Source organism: Vicugna pacos, chromosome 11 (assembly GCF_048564905.1).
Source record: "Vicugna pacos chromosome 11, VicPac4, whole genome shotgun sequence".
Taxonomy (NCBI): domain Eukaryota; kingdom Metazoa; phylum Chordata; class Mammalia; order Artiodactyla; family Camelidae; genus Vicugna; species Vicugna pacos.
Window position 1 is genome coordinate 59,528,519 of NC_132997.1, and position 21,469 is coordinate 59,549,987.

Consider the following 21,469-nt stretch of genomic DNA (forward strand, 5'->3'; position numbering starts at 1 on the left):
GGAAGTATTCAGTGGAACCGAATGCTTCAATTAATTTTAACATTTTAAAATCAGAATATTATGAAATAAATTCATAAGGGTTTTTTTAACACCTTAATATTGAATATTCCTTATTTTAAAAAATTCTTAGGGAAATTTAGGAATATGTATATGAAATAAATGTCACTTGTGCAGATTATAAACCCCACCTAGTCTCAGCCAACTTTTCAACAACATTCTGGTTTATGGGTGACCATAACAGGAAAATGTTCACTTACCTATAGCATTTTGAGTTTACAACCAAAACTAAGCTGCTATTTATCTTAGACTGATAGAAAAATTAGGCTTCAGTTTTGTAGACCAACAAGTCGGAAAATGTGCCTGGTTGCTTTTTTTTCTTGTCTCTCCTCTTCTTTGAATTTTGGTGAAACTTCCTTTCCTCACCATGACCAGACCATTGTTGACTCTTCTCTCTGCTGAAGGAGGAAAACACTCCCTTAGTCCACGCAGCGAAGTTTAAAACACGGGAATTGCTCCCTCCTTCCCTTTTGTGTAGGGTGGTTAAGAAACCTTCGTGTTTCATAGCACTGTCACGAATATTCAGAGAGCTCTTTGCTCTCTGTTGAGAGCGGTATTCCTCTGTCTCTGTTGTGTTATCGTTTCTTTTCTCTTTATTTGATTTGTAGTTCTGAGTGGACCCCTATCACCAAGTCCTCCACATATACCACGACCCTTTCATCTCTGTCACATTATGATACTTGAAAGTCTATATGGAGTCTCTTCTACTTTATCTGCTATTTAAATCCTTTTCCTAACATCTTTTTAGATTTTTTTCCCCAGAGCTACTGTTTTAAAATCTAATAGTCGTTACTTTCCAAAGACTAAATTCATTTTTCTTTGCTGTCAATTTCATGTGAAATATGTAAGAATTAAGAGTTGGGTAGCATCACTCTTATGTACAGTTCTTAAAATAAGGTATAAGTAATAAGGTATAAGTAATTAAGTTTCTTGTGGCTTGCTGTATTCAGTCTACCACAATGTGGATTTTGCATGCTAAAAGTAAAAAAGATACTAAATTTGGCCATGGGTTAAGTGTATCTCATATAATGACAACTAACTTTATATTGGATTTAAATTAGTCTGTGTATTGAAGTTTACTGTATTAAAATTACCAAAATGGATAGAAACAATTTATCTTAATTAGTATTCTATTTTATTGTAGTTTGCACTAGTCTTTTATTTCATTGTATTACATTTAATTGAACTAAACCAATAAATGTGTCAACATTATTCTGTAATTCATCATACATTTTCATACCTAATATAATTTAAGTCATTCCATGTGTTTTTGTTTGATGTACTCTAATTCATTCCAGTCAGTCCGAATGTACTGTCTTCCATAGGTTATCCTTCCCTTCAAGTGGAACTGGAAACTCCCACAGGGTTGCACTACACACCACCCACCCCTTTCCAGCAAGATGATTATTTTAGTGATATCTCTAGCATAGAATCTCCCCTTAGAACCCCCAGTAGACTGAGTGATGGGATAGTGCCTTCCCAGGGAAATATAGAGCACCCAGCAGATGGACCTCCAGTTGTAACTGCAGAAGACACATCCTTAGAAGACAGCAAACTTGAAGACTCAATGCCTTTAACAGAAATACCTGAAGCAGTGGATGTAGAGGAGAACCAGTTGGAGAATATGTATCTGAGTGAGTATCCTCAATACCTCGGAAGTATGGCTGGGGTCCCAAAAGATTTTAAGCCAGCAGAGCCACTGAAGCAGACTAGAAAAGTAGGAATAAGATCTGAGCAGCAAGAGAAAGGAAAATCTGGTCCTGATGAGGAGATGACGGAAGAAAAACTCAAATTTCTATTTGAGGACATTCAACTTGAAGAAGGAGTAGAGTCTGAGGAGATGACAGAAGAAAAAGTACAGGCTATTCTTAAACGTGTTCAGCAAGCAGAACTGGAAATGTCTTCAATTACAGGTTGGCAGAACGAGACATCAAGTGGAGACCTAGAGTCCCCTGCGCAAGCTCGAAGAATAACTGGTGGGTTACTAGATCGACTGGATGACAGGTATGGATGGCTCTGGGTCAGAAAAAAGGAAAGTGAAACACAGGTTACATGTTTGCAGTCTGCTTTAAATATATGCTTTCTAGCAATTACTGTTTTTCTAAATTACCATTCCAGTTTTGGGACAATACCTGCTTTAAAGGTTGGTTCATTCTGCTAATCTGGAGAGGGAAAGTTACATTAAGCTCAAATATCACTAAGCTTAAAACTACTGATAAGCTGAAGTAAAATGCAAAAAGTTTTATACATGCCAAAGATTTAAACATTTTCTTTACTTAGAAGGCTACTCTTTTCTACTTTCCCTGTTGTATTATTATTTTCACATAGCCAGTAATTAATGCCCATTTAAAATAATGTAATAAGTAGAATTCTAAGTCTTTCAGAAATATAAACATTTCTATTGTTTCCTGACTTGAAACATAAATAGGAAATTGAAAAATATGTATTTAAAAAATCAATACAATGCCATAATTTAGCAATAACCACCAGTAAAATTTTGGTGGATTTCTTTTACATGTTTTTAAATATCTTGTCATAGCAAATGCAGAAAAGCAAAAAAAGTCATCTGTTTTCTTATCATACTAAGAAAAATACTTAACATTTTATATATCCTTCCTTTCTTTATATATGAATATTTTACGTAATTTGTAAAACTGCATATGTAGTTCTTTACCCCAAATAATACTGCCATGATAGGAATTTGTTTATAACCGAAATAATTTGCTAATCATGAGTCCAGTTTTGTTTATATTGGCCTTCTCTAAAAAAGTAAGATTCTAATGTCCTTCAGACATTGGTTCAAATCCCACCACTATTAGATTTGCATTTTGTGAATTTGGATTAATTTCTAAGCTTTAAAAATTAGAATACTATTAGTCTCCTCAAACAGGTTTATAGATTGAGAAAGCAAGCCTGTAGCATGTGCACCCAATGACTGGTGCAAATAGTCTCTCAGTAATAGCTGGTTGGCATTATTTTTATTTATGCACACATTAGACTGAAATATATTTTACTTCAGTGGCAACTGGTGATAAACTGAAGCTGGATTAAAAAAACAGATTATTTCATTCACATATTTAGTATGATAAGCTTCCTGCTTAACAAAAATTCTCAAAGAGGGAAAACAGAATGTTAGCATCAGTGAATTTTATGTTCAGCCTATCAAAGAGACTATTGGGACAAGAAATAGTACTGATGGTGATGTCAATGTTCAAATATAGTCACAATTTATAGCTGCATAACAGGAAATAGAGCTAGATATGGTAAAGGATCTTCACAGTATGCTGGGGCTGTTTGTCCTTAAACATACAGAATAAGGTGTGCTATTAATATTTCCTTGATAAATATGTTTAGACAATCAGAATCTGATTTATAGGGACAGACACATATATACATAATATATATTATACATGTAAAACACTGCACTAGTTATTGCCTTCAGAATTATATAGGTAATAAGCAAAGATGCTAAAAACAACACATAAGCTACAAAATAAAGTCTGTATTGAAACTAACAAAAATTAGAAATCATTTTAAAAGAAAGTGACAGAAAGATTTTTAATAGCTGAAAAGAAATCAGTGCTCACAGGTAGTAGAAGTAACAGGTGAGCACCGACACCCTGATTGCCAGAGGGCATCAGCAGACATCAGGAGTGGAGAAAGCTAAGAACCCAGGTAAGGGTGTTCCAGTTGGAGAGGCATGATGCTCAAGTCACAACTGGAATCATATACAAAGACTGGGACACAGGGTTCTTGAGGATACCGGAGTTCTCATCACAGGGATTCATTTTGTTCTTTGTCTTCAGTTTTTTCACTGGCAATCTAAAAGCATTTTGAGGCATCCTCCTCTCTTAGATTGGTAGCTCTGGAACTCTGGGTATGCCGCTGAACCTCTCAGGATTACTTTTTAAGATACAGAATCCAAGTAGCTCTAGAAGTACTATTAAATGAAACAAAGCAAACAATGACAGTACAGCCAGCAAGGTGGGTGCTAGGGTGCAGAGGATGCCTGGAGCCTACGTGGCCCCTCCTCACCCCACAGCCACACCCATGCCAGGCCCTCACAGTTTGAAATCCAGTGACCAGATTTCTCATACTCTTCGACTGTATGCCTTCAAAAGTAGTTAAAAACATGGTTGTTAAAAATTTAGGGCTTCATATATTACCATTGTAAATTTCCACTTTTTATCTTTCACAGCCCGGACCAGTGTAGAGATTCCATTACCTCATATCTCAAAGGAGAACCTGGAAAATTTGAAGCAAATGGAAGCCATGCAGAAGTCACTCCAGAAGCAAAGACAAAATCTTACTTTCCAGAAGCCCAAAATGATGCAGGGAAACAGAGTGCAAAGGAAACTCTGAAACCAAAAATACAAGGATCTGGGCGTGCTGATGAAGCAGCACCATCACTAGCAGCATATCAGAAAGCTCTAGAAGAAACCAGCAAGTTTGTAATAGAGGAGCCTAAACCCTGTGTGCCTGTCAGTATGAAAAAGATGAGTAGGACTTCTCCTGCAGATGGAAAGCCAAAGCTTAACCTCCATGAAGAAGAGGGGTCCAATGGGTCTGAGCAAAAGGTACGTCATCTAGGCATCCACTATGCTGTCACTTAAACTGAAAGTACTGATGCTTCAGTTCTTTTGATTAATCCTGTAGCACTGGGCCCAGTGTTCCAAATTATAAACATGTAACTGAAAGTTAGAACACCAATGGTGGGGGTAAAGAAAGTACTGAGTAAAACATACGCTATTTAGTCATACCTTCATTCACTGTGTAGGAAAAAGGAATAAACATCTTTTTAGCCATTTCTGAGGAGGGAAAAGAATTACCGAGATGTTAAGTAAGTAGCTTAAGGTCCAGTATTAATTGTGTTAGGGATTTAGGTTTCCTGACTCCCAACCCAGTCTTCTTTCTTGAGGAAAAAGTATAATTATTCTAACCCTTTCTGGTTCTTTTGCATAATTTAAAGAGTTTATAGCATGTGACCCTTCTAAGAGTTCTATCCTATAAGGTCTGTTGTCTGAAAGTGTGTTTTAAAAGTTGAAGTTCCCAAGCCTAGAATGAGTTGGGTAAACTACTGCTGGTTGAAAGCATTTAAAAATGTAACATTAGAAGTATCATTTTAATAATTTTTATCTCTAAGTTGATAATATTTAATAATGTTAAAACCTTACTGTCATAGAATTATTTGCTTGCTTTTTGTACGTATATGTTTTTGTGGTAGCATCTAATACATTTCTTTATTCTTTGAGGTTTACCCATTCTTAGATATTAAAAAAACTTAACTGAAATTATGACTCACAGTTGGATATAAGAAAATAATCAGCTCTCTTCCATTTTTGTGTCTTTCCATGAACTATGCAATAGATATATATTGAGAGTTGTACATCTTTGGAAATAGTAGCACTTGAAGTTATCCCTAAAACATCTAGTTTTACTTAAGATCTTCTGAAAACAAGTCTTTTTAAAAATGAGTCCGTGATTAATTTGAGGTTTAGAAAAACTGAGTAAACTCCCATTCACTCAGGAGCTAATTATCCGCTTATGAACTAATCATATCCTTTCCTTTTCCCTTCTGCAGGCTATCTTTTGATCACTTTCCTGTTTGTCAGGAGGGAAAGAAAGAGGAAGTAATTCTCAGGCCTTACTTTCATTTCCTTTCTGACAAGTGTTGTTTTGAATATTGATTTCTGCCTTTTTAGTTAACTCTTAGTATATTTAAGCAATGTGACAGAATGTTTCCTTTTAAAATGAGCACACAAAATATACGGAGAAGCAATAACATAATGATGTTATAACTATGAAAATATATTCTGCAAAAGCCTATTAAAAATGGATAGAGACGTTCTGAAATCAAATTACTATATAAATTTAAGAAAGAATTTCTATGAGTATACATGTGCCAAGTTCATCAGTAATTGGAAAATGGTTTGAGGATTTCTTACGAATTTGTGCCTTTAGTATTGGTCCCTGGTCCTACTCCAATGCATAAAGCCTTCATGAGCGTAACAATTCACAGAGAAGTTAAAGCTCCCACGAGGTAAGAGCCTGACCTCACAAGAAATCCAAAGGTGTTCAGGACGTATCTTTTGTGGCTCGACCATAGTACAGATAGCAGCCCACTTGGTCTTCTGATGAATGAGTTCAGAAAACAGCCCCCTTTTTTTGTCCCCTAAAAAATCAGGTCAAAAGTCCAGGTGCGGCCCTTACACGGATGACTGCCTGCTGTTACAAGGTAAAATTCTGCTATTTTCCACCTCTTCCCATGCAGCAACCCATGGCAAGGAGTACTGAGAAAATTCCACTTGGTCTCCTAGTTAACATCTGTGCCATTTCCTAGAGAATTCTCTAAAAGGAATCCTGATCAAGATTCCAATGCCATCTTCTTTCTACCCTTTACCTTAAAATTGGCAGAGATTCCAGGGAGAAAATAGGAACTGAAACATTAGCCAAATGACCACTTTTTCTTTATGCAAGGGGCTGGTCTCAGATAATTCTTGATAGAATTACAATATAATTGACAACTAGGTTTGTGGTTAGTGTTTGCATTAACATAATGTTCTGCTTTTAAATGTCCCGTCCCATCCCGAGTGAAAACCTTTCATCAGTTTGATTCCATGTGCAGAGGGGAGGGTATAGCTCAGTGGTAGAGTGCATGGTTAGCATGCTCAAGGTCCTGGGTTCAATCCCCAGTACCTCCATTAAGAAAAGTAAACAAAAATAAATAAACCTAATTATCTCCCCCCACAAAAAAAAAATTCAATGTGTGGACAATTCAGGTTGAATTTTCTCTTCTGCCTCATCTAATCTGTTAATCCCTGAATGCTGATTAGTTCTTTTCTTTCACAATATGAATTCCTGAAATTACCCTTTTCTGCCTTTTTGAGCCATTGTAGGGCCTTTTACAATATTTAGATCATTCTAAGTGTCCTGAATGATCCTTTTCTAAAAAAATTTTAAAGTAATAGGGTACTTAGCAGCCTATATCTTTGTAACAAGTAAGAAACTCAAAAACTATTTCCTTTTGACATCATGTTATTCAGTAAGCTATTCTGTTCAGATGAAATCTCCTACAAAGTTAAGGCTGGTATTACTATAACATTTTAAAATATTTGGTAAGTTTACCTTTGGTGAAAATGGCCTATTTTATTATCTATCTGAATAACATTTCATAAATCAATTTAGCTAACACTTACACCTCCCGTAACAATTTTACTTGATTTTTCCAGTGGACGTTAACTATAATTTCTATCTCTGTGACTGTCAGATTTGGGGTAACTCGTAAACTTAGAAAATTAAATACCAGCATTATTTTCTGAATTCACCATTAAAATTTAGAAATAAAATTATTCAGTAAATACTCTTGACCATGACATTTAAGTATAAATTGAAGATAATTTTCCCTTTGAATTACAAACTATTTGTCACTAGGTAGTTTTTCCTTATTGCTTAAAAATTAGTATTTTGTGCAATTATTGTATTCCTATCTGTACTATTATATTCTTGTCTGTGAAATGTTTTTTCTATTCTAATTTCATCAGTTCTTTAAAATAAGACCTCAAGCTTTCACTTATTTTACATTATTCCTTCCTTCATTTGAATAAATTCTTACTGAGTACCAATTATATACTAGGTACCAATTGCGCTAATAAAAATTTCCCGGCAAATTTGCTGATATAAATTATAAACTTTTCATAAAGTTCAAAATAGCTTTTGATTAAAGTTGTCAAATATGACCAAAATATCATAAAAATCAGAAATACTACTCTTCTTTCTGTAGATCAAGTGAAACATGGCCTTAACTGTAAGGTTATATACATTCATGTCAAATGTATAATATTCATTTTTAAACTAGCTTTAAATCTATAATATTTCCCAAACTAATAATTAGTAGCATGTAAGTAGTTTCTGATGCCAAAAAGTCTCCATAATTATTATTTTTAATAATTTATCATTTTATTATCTTGATCTTGACTTGCATGTATACTTACGCCTATGTATGCACTGCATTTATATACACACATAAGTATATAAATACATATGCAGGTAAAGATCAAGGTAATTTAAATATGCATACTGCTTACATATACACTTTATATATACTTATACATATGTGCCCATATATACATAAATATACAGGATAATTTCGTTTAGAATCCTGCTCAAAATTTTCTTCCACTTAAATTTAAGATTTCTGCAAATATACATCATGATTTTCCTTAGGGGGTAAAGCCAGCAAGTAAAAGTAATTCTTTCTTGATTTCCCTTCTCAGAATGTCTTTTGTTTTAAATGTGATGATAAAATTATACTAAAAATGCATTTATCAGGACTTGAAAGACAGTGATTCAAGCTCAGAGGAAGAACGGAGAGTCACTACCCGAGTTATCCGCCGGCGTTTGATTATAAAGGTATCCCGTAGCCAGATCAGTATGGGGCAGTACTGTATCATTAGACTTCCCTTTCCTGTGGTTTTGAAGATTCAGCATGCTTAATAACTAAATGGCTCTGTATGTTTCTCTGCATATTTGGAAACATAAAAACAACCACAAAAAGGAAAAGCTCATGTTGCATGGTAGTGAGTATTCCATCTAGGCCTAGGTTTGACATGTGGCAGTTGTAATTTTATCTAAGAATTCTTGGCATTTGTCTCCTGCTTTCCATGGAGAAGTGTTATATGTATGAACCAAGATTCTATCTTGGTGAGAGAATAGTTCATATCAAGCAAAATGTTCAACTGAAACCCCAGAGGCTGTAATGAAGTATAAAGTAAGATAAAGAAGAAAGAGTGAAAGAATGAAAACTCTCCCTCCTCAGTCTCAAATTCCTACTGCCTTAAAGTTTTTAAGTGAAAACCAGTTCTTCACGATCAGTTAGTGACTAAGCATTTGGAGTTACAGCCTGGCATAGATGTATGTGACATAATGCAAACCAAGCCAAAACTTCTGAAATAATTTTTAACTTGACTAACATACAAAAAAAAAAAAAATCAGGCAGTGTAGAGGAAGCAACTCTTACTGGAAGTGAAAAATGTAATTCCGCCCTGTTACAGCACAGTTGAAAACTATAAATAAATCCTGATTTCCCCTACAAAGGCCTTTTGAAGCACTGACCTTATGCATGGGAAGTCCAGCAGAAAGCTTCTTGCAGTCTGCTACTTGTCTTCATTACTCTGTCTTTACAGAGGTCTTTCTTGATGTTAGAATAATTGAGTGCAGAGAATTAGGAAGCCATTTTCATTACACAGGCCTTTGAATGTGGTCCAAATAACATGAGGCTCCTTGGTTGGCAGTTATGAAAAGAAAGGAAGGGAAATATCTATTGAAAATCACTTATCAAACTTACCATCCACTTCCAAAGTGTCAGGAGACCCATCAGAGAGGCAGGGAAGTTGGCTTACATATCCAAAACCTCTTAATCCTGCTGCTTGAATTTTTCATGTAGATCAGATGAAAGAAGAGAATAAAATCTGCCAAATCTGCTCTAGCAGAGTTTTTGTAAGACTCTGGAAACATTAGAGAAGAAAACAAGTCCTTGTCTAAATCTTAAATTATCCATAAATCAACCTTTAGCTATTCATTAGGTGCTATCCAAAAAAAGTATGAATCACTTCTTTGAAAATTCCACATGGGCAAGCCCATCTGTTAGTATATAGCATATCTGCAAGCATTCAACCTGCTATCTATAAAGTCCTTATGATCAGTCACCCCACACACATTTTCTGGGATTATGAGGAAGAAACACTTAATTTGATTTTTCTGAACATGTTAAAGCCATACTCTTTGCTCAGGCTTTGCTATTCCCATAATCATTGTCTTCAAGAGATATTTTAAAGTGAAACATCTAGAAAAAGCACACCAAACATACTGTCTTATAACCCTGCTTTTTATACTTAACATATGACACACTCTTGATGCATCCAAATTCACCTCATTTCTCATTACAGAGAACTTCCTCATTGTCCATTATAGAAGTTGAGTCTCATATATGTGATGGAAGGAAATAAACATAATCCTATATAAAAAGTGGGGGAGAGGGTAGAGAAGTTTTACTCTGGAGAATACTAAAACAAAACAACAGAAATATTTACTCCCACCCCACCGCCCTAGATCAATGAGGGTTATTTTTTTTGGTTTCCTAGAATTCTAGACATAATGTAACGTAAAGCATTATCAAGTTAAGCTTTTCAGTAATTTTGTTGGAATGAGTTATTTATATATATTATGCTTAACATATAATTAATTATATATAACATTTTTATTAAGAACTTAAGTTTAAAAGACTAAAATACACTGTGATGTTATAGGCTTCATAAAACAGAAGAGACTGTTTTCCCCAAAGCTCCACTTCTTAAAGTCAGTGCAATTTTAGGGAGGTTGAATGGTATCATCAGAGAAACGGGTTTTATAACTGGGGAGGGCATTGTATAAACAGCAGCATCACTTAAACAACCTTTGAGAAATGTCTTCTGTGTGTGACAGAGAAACCAAAATCTAAAGAATAGCTATAATTAAAATGGGAAGCTATAAGTATAACCAGAAAATCTTTGTAAATTATATATATAGAAATCTTTATGGCTAATATTTTTCTCTTCAGATTTTTGGGGCAGTTGAAAAAGATCGCACTTCCAGTCCTTCTCCCCTTTATTCCAAGCGTTGGTACCTTTCTAATGTAAAAGAGCTTGAGATTGCAGTACTACTATACCATACATGTGACATGGGATCCATCTCTATCAAAATCATAGAATGAGAATGTTAGGACCCAAAAGGGTCATTGAGATTAAAATCACTTCTTTTCCTAGATGACAAAACCAAGGATTGGAGATGAACTGATTTATCCAAAATCACAGTTGAGCAGTAGCAGTTCTCAGACCAAAACCTAATCCCTCACCCTCTAGTAAAGTACCTTCTACCTGCTTTCTCCACAATACTGTATTCTTTCTCTTCCCGAACAAATTAAAAAGGAGTATTTTTCTAGACTAAATTAGGTACTTGGCCAATTTAGACTTTTCCAGTGGCAGAGAAGAAGGCAGCAATGGGCTGACTTTCCTGGAAACCATTTGAGGGAGCCAGAATGCTGGGAATTTGACCTACTTCATGGAGGCTGTCCAACCTTGGACTGAACCAGCATATTTATATTGTTTGCCATAGTAATTCCCCTAGCACTTAGAATCTTAGAGGTAAGAACTATTTGGGGGTTGTTCCATCCTTCCCAGAGCTAGCTTTGGCTGGGAAGTATCAACGGAAGCAGTAGGTGTGTTCAGGATTCCATTACCACAATCCTAGGCAAATCTGTCTTCTTAGCCATTCAATTTGTATAATAAATGGGGTGAAAGTATAATTTTATGATTTTTCTCTTTAATTTCATCCATGGATTCATTCTTTTTTATTTTTTATATTTTTACATTTAATATTTTCAGGTCCTTAAGGAATGAGTCAAGTCAACTAACTCTCCCATTTGTTTTGGGATTTTAAAATTTTATAAGCATGTTCATCTGTTTCTATAGTTTGATAATATTACAGTGGTTTAAAATGCTTGGAAGCATTTTAGTAAACTGACCAGTCCGTATGAGCTTGCTTACATTATTTGCTTAGCAAATTCAGTGATTATGAAAGTAGAAACTTTAAACCAACTCACAACAAACTATCAAAGTTTGATAAGATTCAAATAACTGAATTTTTACTATACAGTTCAACTGTGTTTTTATTTCTACTTTTGAGCTTTTTTTAATGACTTTGAAAGTAGGAGTTTAGATGTTTGTTTTCCCCCTATCAGGCAATTCAAAAGTACAAAAAGTCCAATCTATCCATTCCATCTCCCAGAGGTAACCATTCTTCACAAGCTTCAGATTGTTCTATGTATCTACAGTAGCCAAGACATGGAAACAACCTAACTGTCCATCGACAAGAGAACTGGATAAAGAAGTTGTGGTATATTTATACAATGGAATACTACTCAGCCATAAAAAAGAATAAAATAATGCCATTTGCAGCAACATGGGTGGACCTGGAGATTGTTATCCTAAATGAAGTAAGCCAGAAAGAGAAAGAAAAATACTGTATGATATCACTTATATGTGGAATCTAAAAAAAAGGAAAAAAGACCAAAAAGACCAGTGAACTTAGTTACAAAACAGAAACAGACTCACAGACATAGAAAACAAACTTAGGGTTACTGGGGGGGGGGGGTAAGGGGTGGGAAGGGATAAACTGAGTTCGAGATTTGCAGATACTAACTACTGTATATAAAACAGATAAACAAGTTTCTACTGTATGGCACAGGGAACTACATACAATATCTTACAATAACTTAAAATGAAAACGAATATATATATATATGTTCATGTATGACTGGGACATTTCTGTACACCAGAAATTGACACAACATTGTAAACTGACTATACTTCAATTTAAAAAGAGGTTGTTTTATATATCAACGTATCAATATATATCAATATGTATGTGTATATAAAATATACATACACACATACATCCCCAGCAAGTGAGTTTCTCAGAATACAAAAATGGGTTATACTATATATTATTGCTTAGTATAACTTGCCAAGTTTACACACATTTGTTTTCATCCCATGTTTTGGAAAGTTCAAGTTTTAATGTGTACATCAAAGTAAATTGGTAATTTCATGTTGTTATTATTTCATTTTATTCAAGGAGAGAGGGATAAAAATTATACAATGCAGTGCTTCCCAGCCAGGGTCCAAAGGAAAGTACAGTTAGTCTTCATTAAGGTGGCCACCAGGGATGATACTGTGATACCATAGGGGCTGTAATTTTCCTTTGAAATAGGAAAGAAAAAAGTGGGGGGAGGTGTTGCCAAAAATGTCATCAACAAGACTAGGGGGAAATTTTATTTACTTAGAAATACAAATGTTTTCAAGAACTTTAATGAGAGAAAATAATCTCTAATTACTTTCTAAAGTGAGGCCCCAAAGACCTCTCATTGGTAACTTCTGGTCTCTAATGTATATGACAGAATTAAAGATGGATGAATTTTTTTTAATGCCTTACTATCTTTCCTGTCTAATCCATTCCCCCAATTTAGTGAGTTTCTACATAATCATACAGCTTATCTTGGCTTTATTAAAGAACTGGTTGACTATATTTAATGCCTCCTTAAGATTAAGTATCCTTACCTTTAATTATACATAAACAGTATAAATTTTCAGTAGGAAACAATGAAATGCCACTATACCACAGCAGATCTCAACAAACTATATGGCTTGTTATTTATAAATAGGGCTTTGCTTTTTTCCTAAGGCTATTAATACAAATCAGTACGCTTAAATGTATTCACTATGCTTATAAATATACCTACTTCACATTTCTTTCAAAGATGGTCTGAAAATTAACTGGCATCTTGCCCCACCAAAGGGTCAATTTATAACATATCCAATAGGATACGACTTAAATGGATTTTCTTGGGATCCTTGAATTGTCTTAATATTCAAACGCTGGACATGTCCAAGAGTTAGCTCAAACGTATTTCACTTATTCATGTTTAAACTATAGTAAAACCTTATATGACCTTTTTTGGCTTTTCTGCTGTCTTTATGTCCTTATTTTTAAAACAAAGTGAAATTATGTTTTTTTCCCAAATAAATGAAACCAACCACAGAAAACATAAATAATACTCCCCCAAGAACTTATTGCAGATTTTAGTGGATTTGGGCAGGAGACCTCCACATTTTTACAATTTCCTTCCCTCTCTTAACTCTGCTAACTGAAACTAATCATAAGCAAAATTCAAGGTGAACTCAACAAACATGAGCAGCAAAAAACATCTTGTTTTATTTTCATCCCACCTCTATAGCACAGGGAGGTAAAATGAGTCAAATGTTCCACCCATGACCTAACAGCCCACAATCTATAAAAATACAAAGTCACACTGTAAAAAGAAAAAAGAATGAAAACAGAATTTTGTTAGCAAAGCAAGGTAGTGTTTTAGTCTTTAAGCCAGAACTGCCTTTCTACTAGCTGTGACCTGAAACAATCATAGTATTGCTGGCGCTGACAACGTGACAACGTGAACAGGGCTACTGCCTTTCCTACGGCAGTAACACTGAAAGAGTTAGAATCCTGGCTCTCCCAGAAATGCAGCTGTTCTTCATGTTTTGCTCTTTTTCCTGAAAACAAAACAAAACAAAACCCAAACCCCACAGGTGTGCAATAACTACATTACACTTCACCATAGCATTATCCAGGTCACTCTTCGACAAGAAGTCTGACTAACAAGTCAGTAGGTGTCTAGAATGGGTCCGTACTTAAGATGTTTGTTCCCCAAAACTGTAAGTGGGACTAAGCTAAAGTTGATACCAGTGAAGAAGGTAACGTATTACAAATGCAGTCCTACTTTTGCTCTTCAAGTGATTTTTCTTAGTATACAATCATAGATATTAGACATTAAGGAGCCATCTAAACCTACTGTGCTGCCTACAAGGAGGAAAATATAAGGCCACCTTGGCAAGTTCAGAATTTTCCACTTTTCTAACTCACCACAGGAAGATCTTCGGCAGTTTCCCCTCCTAAATCAGATAGCAGTCACTAATTAAAAGATGTCATCTTACATTCCTTTAGTAATTAATCAGTCATCACATAAGACTACTTCACTTAAAGATAATATTCTGAAACCGTGTACTTCATCAGACAGTTATGTATTTTAAATCTTATGAAAGTCTCAATGTAAAAAAAAATTTTCTCTGTATCTTGAAGTATTCTCATAATGTTTCAAAAATGTATATATTATACTTAGTAAAGGAATTTTTAAATAAAACAAATGGAAGGTGATAAATATAATACCCCAACTAAGATGCTGTCTTAATTCAAATTAGACAAAATGAAATCTATCGAAGTGAGAGATATGGTAGGACTAGTGGAAGAAACATTACAAAAGTGAAATGATCTAATTAGGGCTCTAATCATTGGCTAAATCTTTTTTCAACAAATGAAACCTTTTTGTTTGTATATCAATGTATAACTGCATTCTCTAATTATATATTTTCAAATTCTTTCTTGGAGTTTGTTGCTAACCATCTTTCTGTACGTACTTGAGGTTTAATGCTTTGGATGTTGTTGACTGCTAAATAACCATCAGTGGAGTCAGCCTTTTCCCCCTTGCCCTGGAATAGCAAGTAGAATTTATACCTTCTTTTCTAAAATTCCACAGAGCATGTGTGTGGTGTATGGAGTGGTGTGGCGATCTATCCATCTAGTAGGTTGCTAATCTCTATGCCACATCCTTTAGGGAGAGGAAGCAAAAAACATTCCTGGTGAATCTGTCACAGAAGAACAGTTTACTGATGAAGAAGGCAACCTCATCACCAGAAAAGTAATCATCAATGGGATTTTATGCTTCTCTTGGGGTTTAGATTTTCTGCTATTTGTTTGCTGTAGTGTCACATCTTGAAATAGAAAAGAAGAAAAATCTCTACTTTCACTATTGCTTCCTACAGATCACTCGGAAAGTCTTAAGACGAATTGTTATCCCACAAGAGAGAAAACATGATGATGTGGTAATGGAGAGGGACTGTCAAAAAGAAAGTAGAGGATAAAAGCTTTGTGAACTCTCTAGAATACGCTCCTAACAGGCTGGCATCTGCAGTGTGGCAGCTGGAAGCAATTGCTGCTTTTGACATCTTGTGCATTTGATTCGGGTCAAAGAAAAAGACTTTTCCTCCTAACATTCTTTAACATTATATACTTTTACCATCTTTAGAGTTTCCATAGAGATCATTTCATGTATGGAGGTTAGAACGTGCTGGTTTGAGCATGGGAGAGAAAATAAAACCCCTCTGTTACCACCAAACCCCTCGGCCCTGCCCCACCCCACCCCCGGCCAGTGCTTTTCCTGCAGCCCAGTCCCTGCCTGGGACACAGATGGAGAGCACTTGTTTCCAGTAAACGCACAGTGTTTAATCAAAAGATAGGATGACAAAAAGCTCAATTCATGATCCTTACATCAAATCTATATATTTTCTCTTTCTGATATATCCTGCAGGGAAATAGAAATTCCCCCATCTTAACCTGAAGAGAGTTTTCCTCTTTGGGTTATTAACAGCCCATTTCCAATGTGCCAGTTAAAGAACCAAACTCATCACTTAGCAGTGTAACTGGGCAAATGAGTCTGTATCTCCCAGAGAAATCATAGCTGGTTATTTTTCATTTCTTTCCTTCTCTCAGAACTTTTCCCATTTCATTAAGAAATTAGAAACTTCAATAGCCTGTATTCACATAAGAAAAAAGAAAACTGAAAATTTCTCAGAAGGACTAAATCAGAAAATTGGAAAGGCTGCTGTTTCTTCCATTATAAACAGGGTAAAGGAAGATATTTGGGCAACCACTTTGCTCTCAGAGCAGTGTGTCCTTGGTGCTCAGTGAAGGGAGGTCTTGTTTTATGAAAGGTGGATGCCTGCTTGATCTGGAGTAAGAGGAGGGGGTTGGTAATTCCACAAATTAAAAAAGAAACAGTCTCTGAGCTCAACAGCCTTTCCATGGTGTTTAGTTCGTGATTAGTGCTTTACTGAGAAATTGCAGTCTCGTTGCAACTGGGTACTTAACATTCTGCTGGCTTAAAAAGGCATACATTATAACTTACTAATATTTTTTATAATTGGGGTTTGAGTACCTTGAGAGCTTTAGTGATTATTTCTAGCTTGCAGGAAAGAGGCTGTTCAATTGTGTGATGTATCACTAACCTACTGAATTGCTGTGAAGTACAGTAATGCTGCATTTGTCCTGACAGGTGCTCTCCAGCTTGCCGTGATGACACTAAGCTGGCAGTTAAGGCAAAGAGACTGTATTTCTGGACTTGAAGTGACCAAGTGCTTTATCCTGTGTTTCACTTATCCTAATCCAGCCTCAAGAGACCAGAATGGAAACTTCTTTTTAACTAAAACTCTTTTCACTATGAAATCTTAATGTGTACATTCCTTTTAAAGCAGGGAGAAGGTTATAAGGTGAAGACGAAGAAAGAAATCCGGCACGTGGAAAAGAAGAGCCACTCGTAACAGCAGATGGTCAGTCAAGATGGTAAGTGTGCTCACATCAACAGTAGGCCGCAACTTCCTGTAAAACTTCTAATTTCACCAAATAAGTGATTCCATTCTTCCTCCTTCCTCTCTTTTTCACTGAATTGCATATCCAATATGAATGGCCAGTATGAAGTTGTTGGAGTTATTTTTATGTTTATGTATGCATACTTACACACACTAAGCCTAGGAACTCTAGCTCACAGTCCATAAACTTGCCCCTCACAAATTAGTCAGGAATTTAAACGTAAATGATGTTTGCAGAAGCAAATGTAAATAGTGATTTCTGAGTCTCCTCTAAGGCGGAAGGCTCAGTATGAAATGCAGTAGCATTATTTGATCTAACAGGAAGACTATTTGGCAAAAAACAGTTCATGCAGAAGTACTCAGAGATCTGTATCGATCCGGCTTTTCACCGTTTTAGCAGAACAGCATCTAAGAATACAATTTTGGTTGAAAAATAGTGGTTGCCAAGTTTAAATGAAGTGAAATCCCTATCTACTACTTCATATATTTTGTATAAACCAAAGAAATTAAATAGGTTAACGGTACTACCATGTTTTATAGGTTAAAATGTTTAGCGAGCTTTGTTTAAAACTGTCTGAACTTCTCTTCACAGAGAAGGTTATTTTCCTTTAACATTGTTTTCTGAACTTTACTTTGTCCTATTTCTTTCTGCATAGCTCTAATGAGACAACCCACTGGGGTGAAAAAGCAGACAGAGCTTTGAAAAGTTCTAAGTCTGTGAGAGAAAGCAGGAGCATTTCTTTAGGGCTGTTCACCAACAGTTCTCTTAACCCCACTGGTCAAAGTAACAGAGCAAACAGACCCTACCTTTCTATGTGAGGTGACTGTAACTAAGGCCCAAATAACTTCTTAATCCCTCTTCCCCAGAAAAAAACCTATTATTTGTTTGTTTATTCACTTAAAGATGTATTGCACTTCCTCTCTGTGAGGCTTTGTGCACAGGCACTGGGAAATCATTGGTAAACAACACTAGCCAGGTACTTGCCCTCACTGAGCTTACGTTTTGGAGATTTAATGGTAGTTCATCACATCAGTATTTAACGGCGCTGAGAAAACTAAGAACTGTAGAGTACTCTGGAAATTACATTAGTTGTTATACATACCCTTCTGGTGTTTCAGGTGTACTTTTCATTTAATTCTCACAGCCAACCCTCTTGGTCATCCCCATTTAAAAGGCCCAGAATTACCCAAAGTCATCTAAATAAAAAGTGGCAGAAATAAGGTACAAACCCTAACAGGCTGCCTCCAGAGCCCACACTGTCATGCAGGTTAACAAGATTTGACCTCGGTCTGAGATGACAGGGAAGGTTTGCTTGAGAAAATGATGCTTGAGCTGAATTTTAAAGGATGAACAGGACTCAGCTGGGTGAAGGACAGGAAATATGATGGTGTCTGCAGTGGCCTTTGAGGCACAGGCAATAGCATTCTGCAGAGGCCAGAAGTGAAAAGAAGTAAGAAAGGAGAAACTGTGAGAACAGGTCAGTGTAGCTGGCAGAAGAGGTTTGCCATTGTGTCTGGAGAGGTAGAATAGATCAGATTATTCAGATATAGACAACTCATACAACTTAATAACAAAAAAACAAATAACAATCCAAAAATGGGCAGAAGACCTAAATAAGCAATTCTCCAATGAAGACATACAAATGGCCGATAAGCACATGAAAAAATGCTCAATATTGCTAATTATCAGAGAAATGCAAATCAAAACTATAATGCGGTATCACCTCACACCAGTCAGAATGGCCATCATTCAAAAGTCCACGGACAATAAATGATGGAAAGGGTGTGGAGAAAAGGGAACCTTCCTACAGTACTGCTGGTGGGAATGTAGTTCAGTGCAGCCATCATGGAAAACAGTATGGAGATTCCTCAAAAGACTAAAAATAGTTACCATATGATCCAGCAATCCACTCCTGGGCATATATCCAGAGGGAACCTTAATTCAAAAAGACAATGCACCCCAGTGTTCACAGCAGCACTATTTACAATAGCCAAGACATGGAAACAATCTAAATATCCATTCACAGGACTGGATAAAGAAGTTGTGGTGTGTCTATACAATGGAATACTACTCAGCCATAAAAAATAATAAAATAATTCCATTTGCAGCAACATGGATGGACCTAGAGATCATCATTCTAAGTGAAGTAAGCCAGAAAGATAAAGAATACCATATGATATCACTTAAATGTGGAATTGTTAAGAAAAAAAAAGGACACTATGAACTCACCTACAAAACAGAAACAGACCCACAGACTTAGTAAACAATCTTATGGTTACCAGGGAAAGTGGGTGGGAAGGGATAAATTTGGGAGTTTGAGATTTACAAATGTTAGCCACTCAATATAAAAATAATTTTTTAAAAAAGTTTCTTCTGTGAACTATGTTCAATATCTTATAATAATCTTTAATGAAAAAAATATGAAAATGAATATACATATGTATATGTATGACCGGGACATTGTACTGTACACCAGAAATTGACACACTGTAATTGACTTATTTCAATAGGGAAAAAAATAAAGGTCAGATTATTCAGGCCCTATGGGCCTCTTTACACTAAGTTTCTGTTCTGCATCACTCGCTATAGCTGCAGGGCACAGAATGAACTGGAGATGGCAGTGACAGGTGAGCGGAAATCCTGTTAAACTATTGCAGATGCTGGCTTGGGCAGTGAGGATGGTAAGAGATAGATTGAATCAAGAGACAGCAACATGACTTGCTTTTTATCAGATGACAAGGATGAGAGATGAGAAAATTAAGGATGACATCAGTGAGGCAATACCTAGAATGTTCCCACCCATTATGCATGTCTTATAGCTAAACCTGGTGAAAGATATATAGAGAGAGAGAGAGTTTTTAAATTGCGGTGTAGTTGATTTACAATATTCTATTAGTTTCAAGTGTACAATATAGTAATTCAAATTTTTTATAGATTATACTCCATTTAAAGTTTTTATAAAATATTGGCTGTATTACTCTCTGCTATACAATATATCCTTGTAGCTTTTTTATTTTCTATATAGTACTTTGTACCTCTTGATCCCATACTATTTTGATTACTGTAGTTTTGTAATATTAGTCTGAAGTCAGGGAACATGATACCTCTAGCTTTGTTCTTCTTTCTCAAGATTGCTTTGGCTATACAGCAGTTTAATAAAACATTAAGCATGAGTTTACAGTCTTGAATTGTTCTGCTTAAGAAATTCTAAGTGATAAATGAAACTAGAAGAGAGTTCAGACAGGTTTAGTATATGCCCTTAAAAGTTTAGCAACTTGTTCATAGACTCAGACCCCAGGTGGGAGAACTAAAAAAGTCACCCACAACAGCTGAGCCATTTTTCTATACTAACAGGTACCTAATATCTATGAATAAATGACACCAAAAATATATGACAGTGCTATACTTCCAGGGTCTTTTAGAGTGAATTAATACAGAAATGATTTGGTCACTAAATGTACAAGACACTTGAAAATGATAAATAACCACCCTGTAAAGCAGTTGGAAGGGCCTTGGCTCACTTGCTACACCACTCAGAAGGAGACAGACACTTGCTAGGAGAATTCATATGAATGTGAAACTAGCTTCAGCATATAGCAAACTGAATGTGTCAGATGGAAAGAATGGTGATCTGACTGCAAGCCTCATTTTACTCTCCAGTATGGTATTTACCTTCCGTAAGTGAACTTAGGAAATGAGTCCAAGAATACTGCCTGGGATTCCAGGACATGGAATGTGTGCTCTGGAAAAATCAATTTGCAAATATATTGGAGAGTTTTTTACAGCCCTGTTGGCTGTCTTTTTTTTCAAACAACAAACTAAGCATGTGGAATGCAGCCAAATTTCACTGAGTCTCAGATGACATCAAAAGTTTTATTCCCCATTTTATAACCAGTTGAATTTTAAGCTATCTGAACCCTACACCTGCTTTTCTTTAATACTGAGTCACAGCTATCTTATTTTTAATGTGAAGGAAAAGCCAATGGCTTAAAATAAGTATAAATGTTTGTATATGACATATAGTGATTTTTAGTCTATAAAGTGCTTTTACATTTTTGTCTTATTTAATCCTTGAAATAAGCCTCAAGGAAGATCAGACCAATTTTGCCTGCCACCTTTTACAGATGAGGATACTGAAGTTCCTTCAGAGAGGTCAGATGGCATTTTTCCCTCACACAGCTATGATTGGTAGAGCTAGGACTTGAACTCAAGATTATCGACACTTCACCTGGTGCCCTATTCCACTGAGCTGTCTTTCTAAAATAATTTATGAGTAATAATAATAGTCATAGTCTATCCAAGATCACTATATGCCAGGCATCAGGTAAGATCATTACATACA

General features: G+C 35.6%; 1 protein-coding gene and 1 long non-coding RNA gene across 14 annotated transcripts in view; one reads left to right on the forward strand and one right to left on the reverse strand.

Annotated features, from left to right (window-relative positions):
- The window catches only part of ANK3 (ankyrin 3), a 591,977-nt gene that overhangs the window by 561,014 nt on the left and 9,494 nt on the right, over positions 1 to 21,469 (forward strand). For 7 of the 12 annotated variants that reach the window (XM_072971465.1, XM_072971470.1, XM_072971467.1 and 4 more), the window contains 3 exons: positions 1,383 to 2,061; positions 4,256 to 4,634; positions 17,010 to 17,100. In XM_072971465.1, the coding sequence (XP_072827566.1) occupies positions 1,383 to 2,061; positions 4,256 to 4,634; positions 17,010 to 17,078 (1,127 nt within the window). In that variant the 3' untranslated portion in view covers positions 17,079 to 17,100. The remainder of the gene's footprint in view (positions 1 to 1,382; positions 2,062 to 4,255; positions 4,635 to 17,009; positions 17,101 to 21,469) is intronic. The other 5 variants (XM_072971472.1, XM_072971474.1, XM_072971473.1 and 2 more) reach the window with 3 other exon arrangements.
- The window catches only part of LOC116282443 (uncharacterized), a 107,187-nt gene that overhangs the window by 19,885 nt on the left and 65,833 nt on the right, over positions 1 to 21,469 (reverse strand). For both annotated transcript variants that reach the window (XR_012077449.1, XR_012077448.1), the window contains exons 3-4: positions 9,401 to 9,560; positions 258 to 455 (exon numbers count right to left, since the gene is read on the reverse strand). This is a non-coding gene — a long non-coding RNA (uncharacterized lncRNA). The remainder of the gene's footprint in view (positions 1 to 257; positions 456 to 9,400; positions 9,561 to 21,469) is intronic.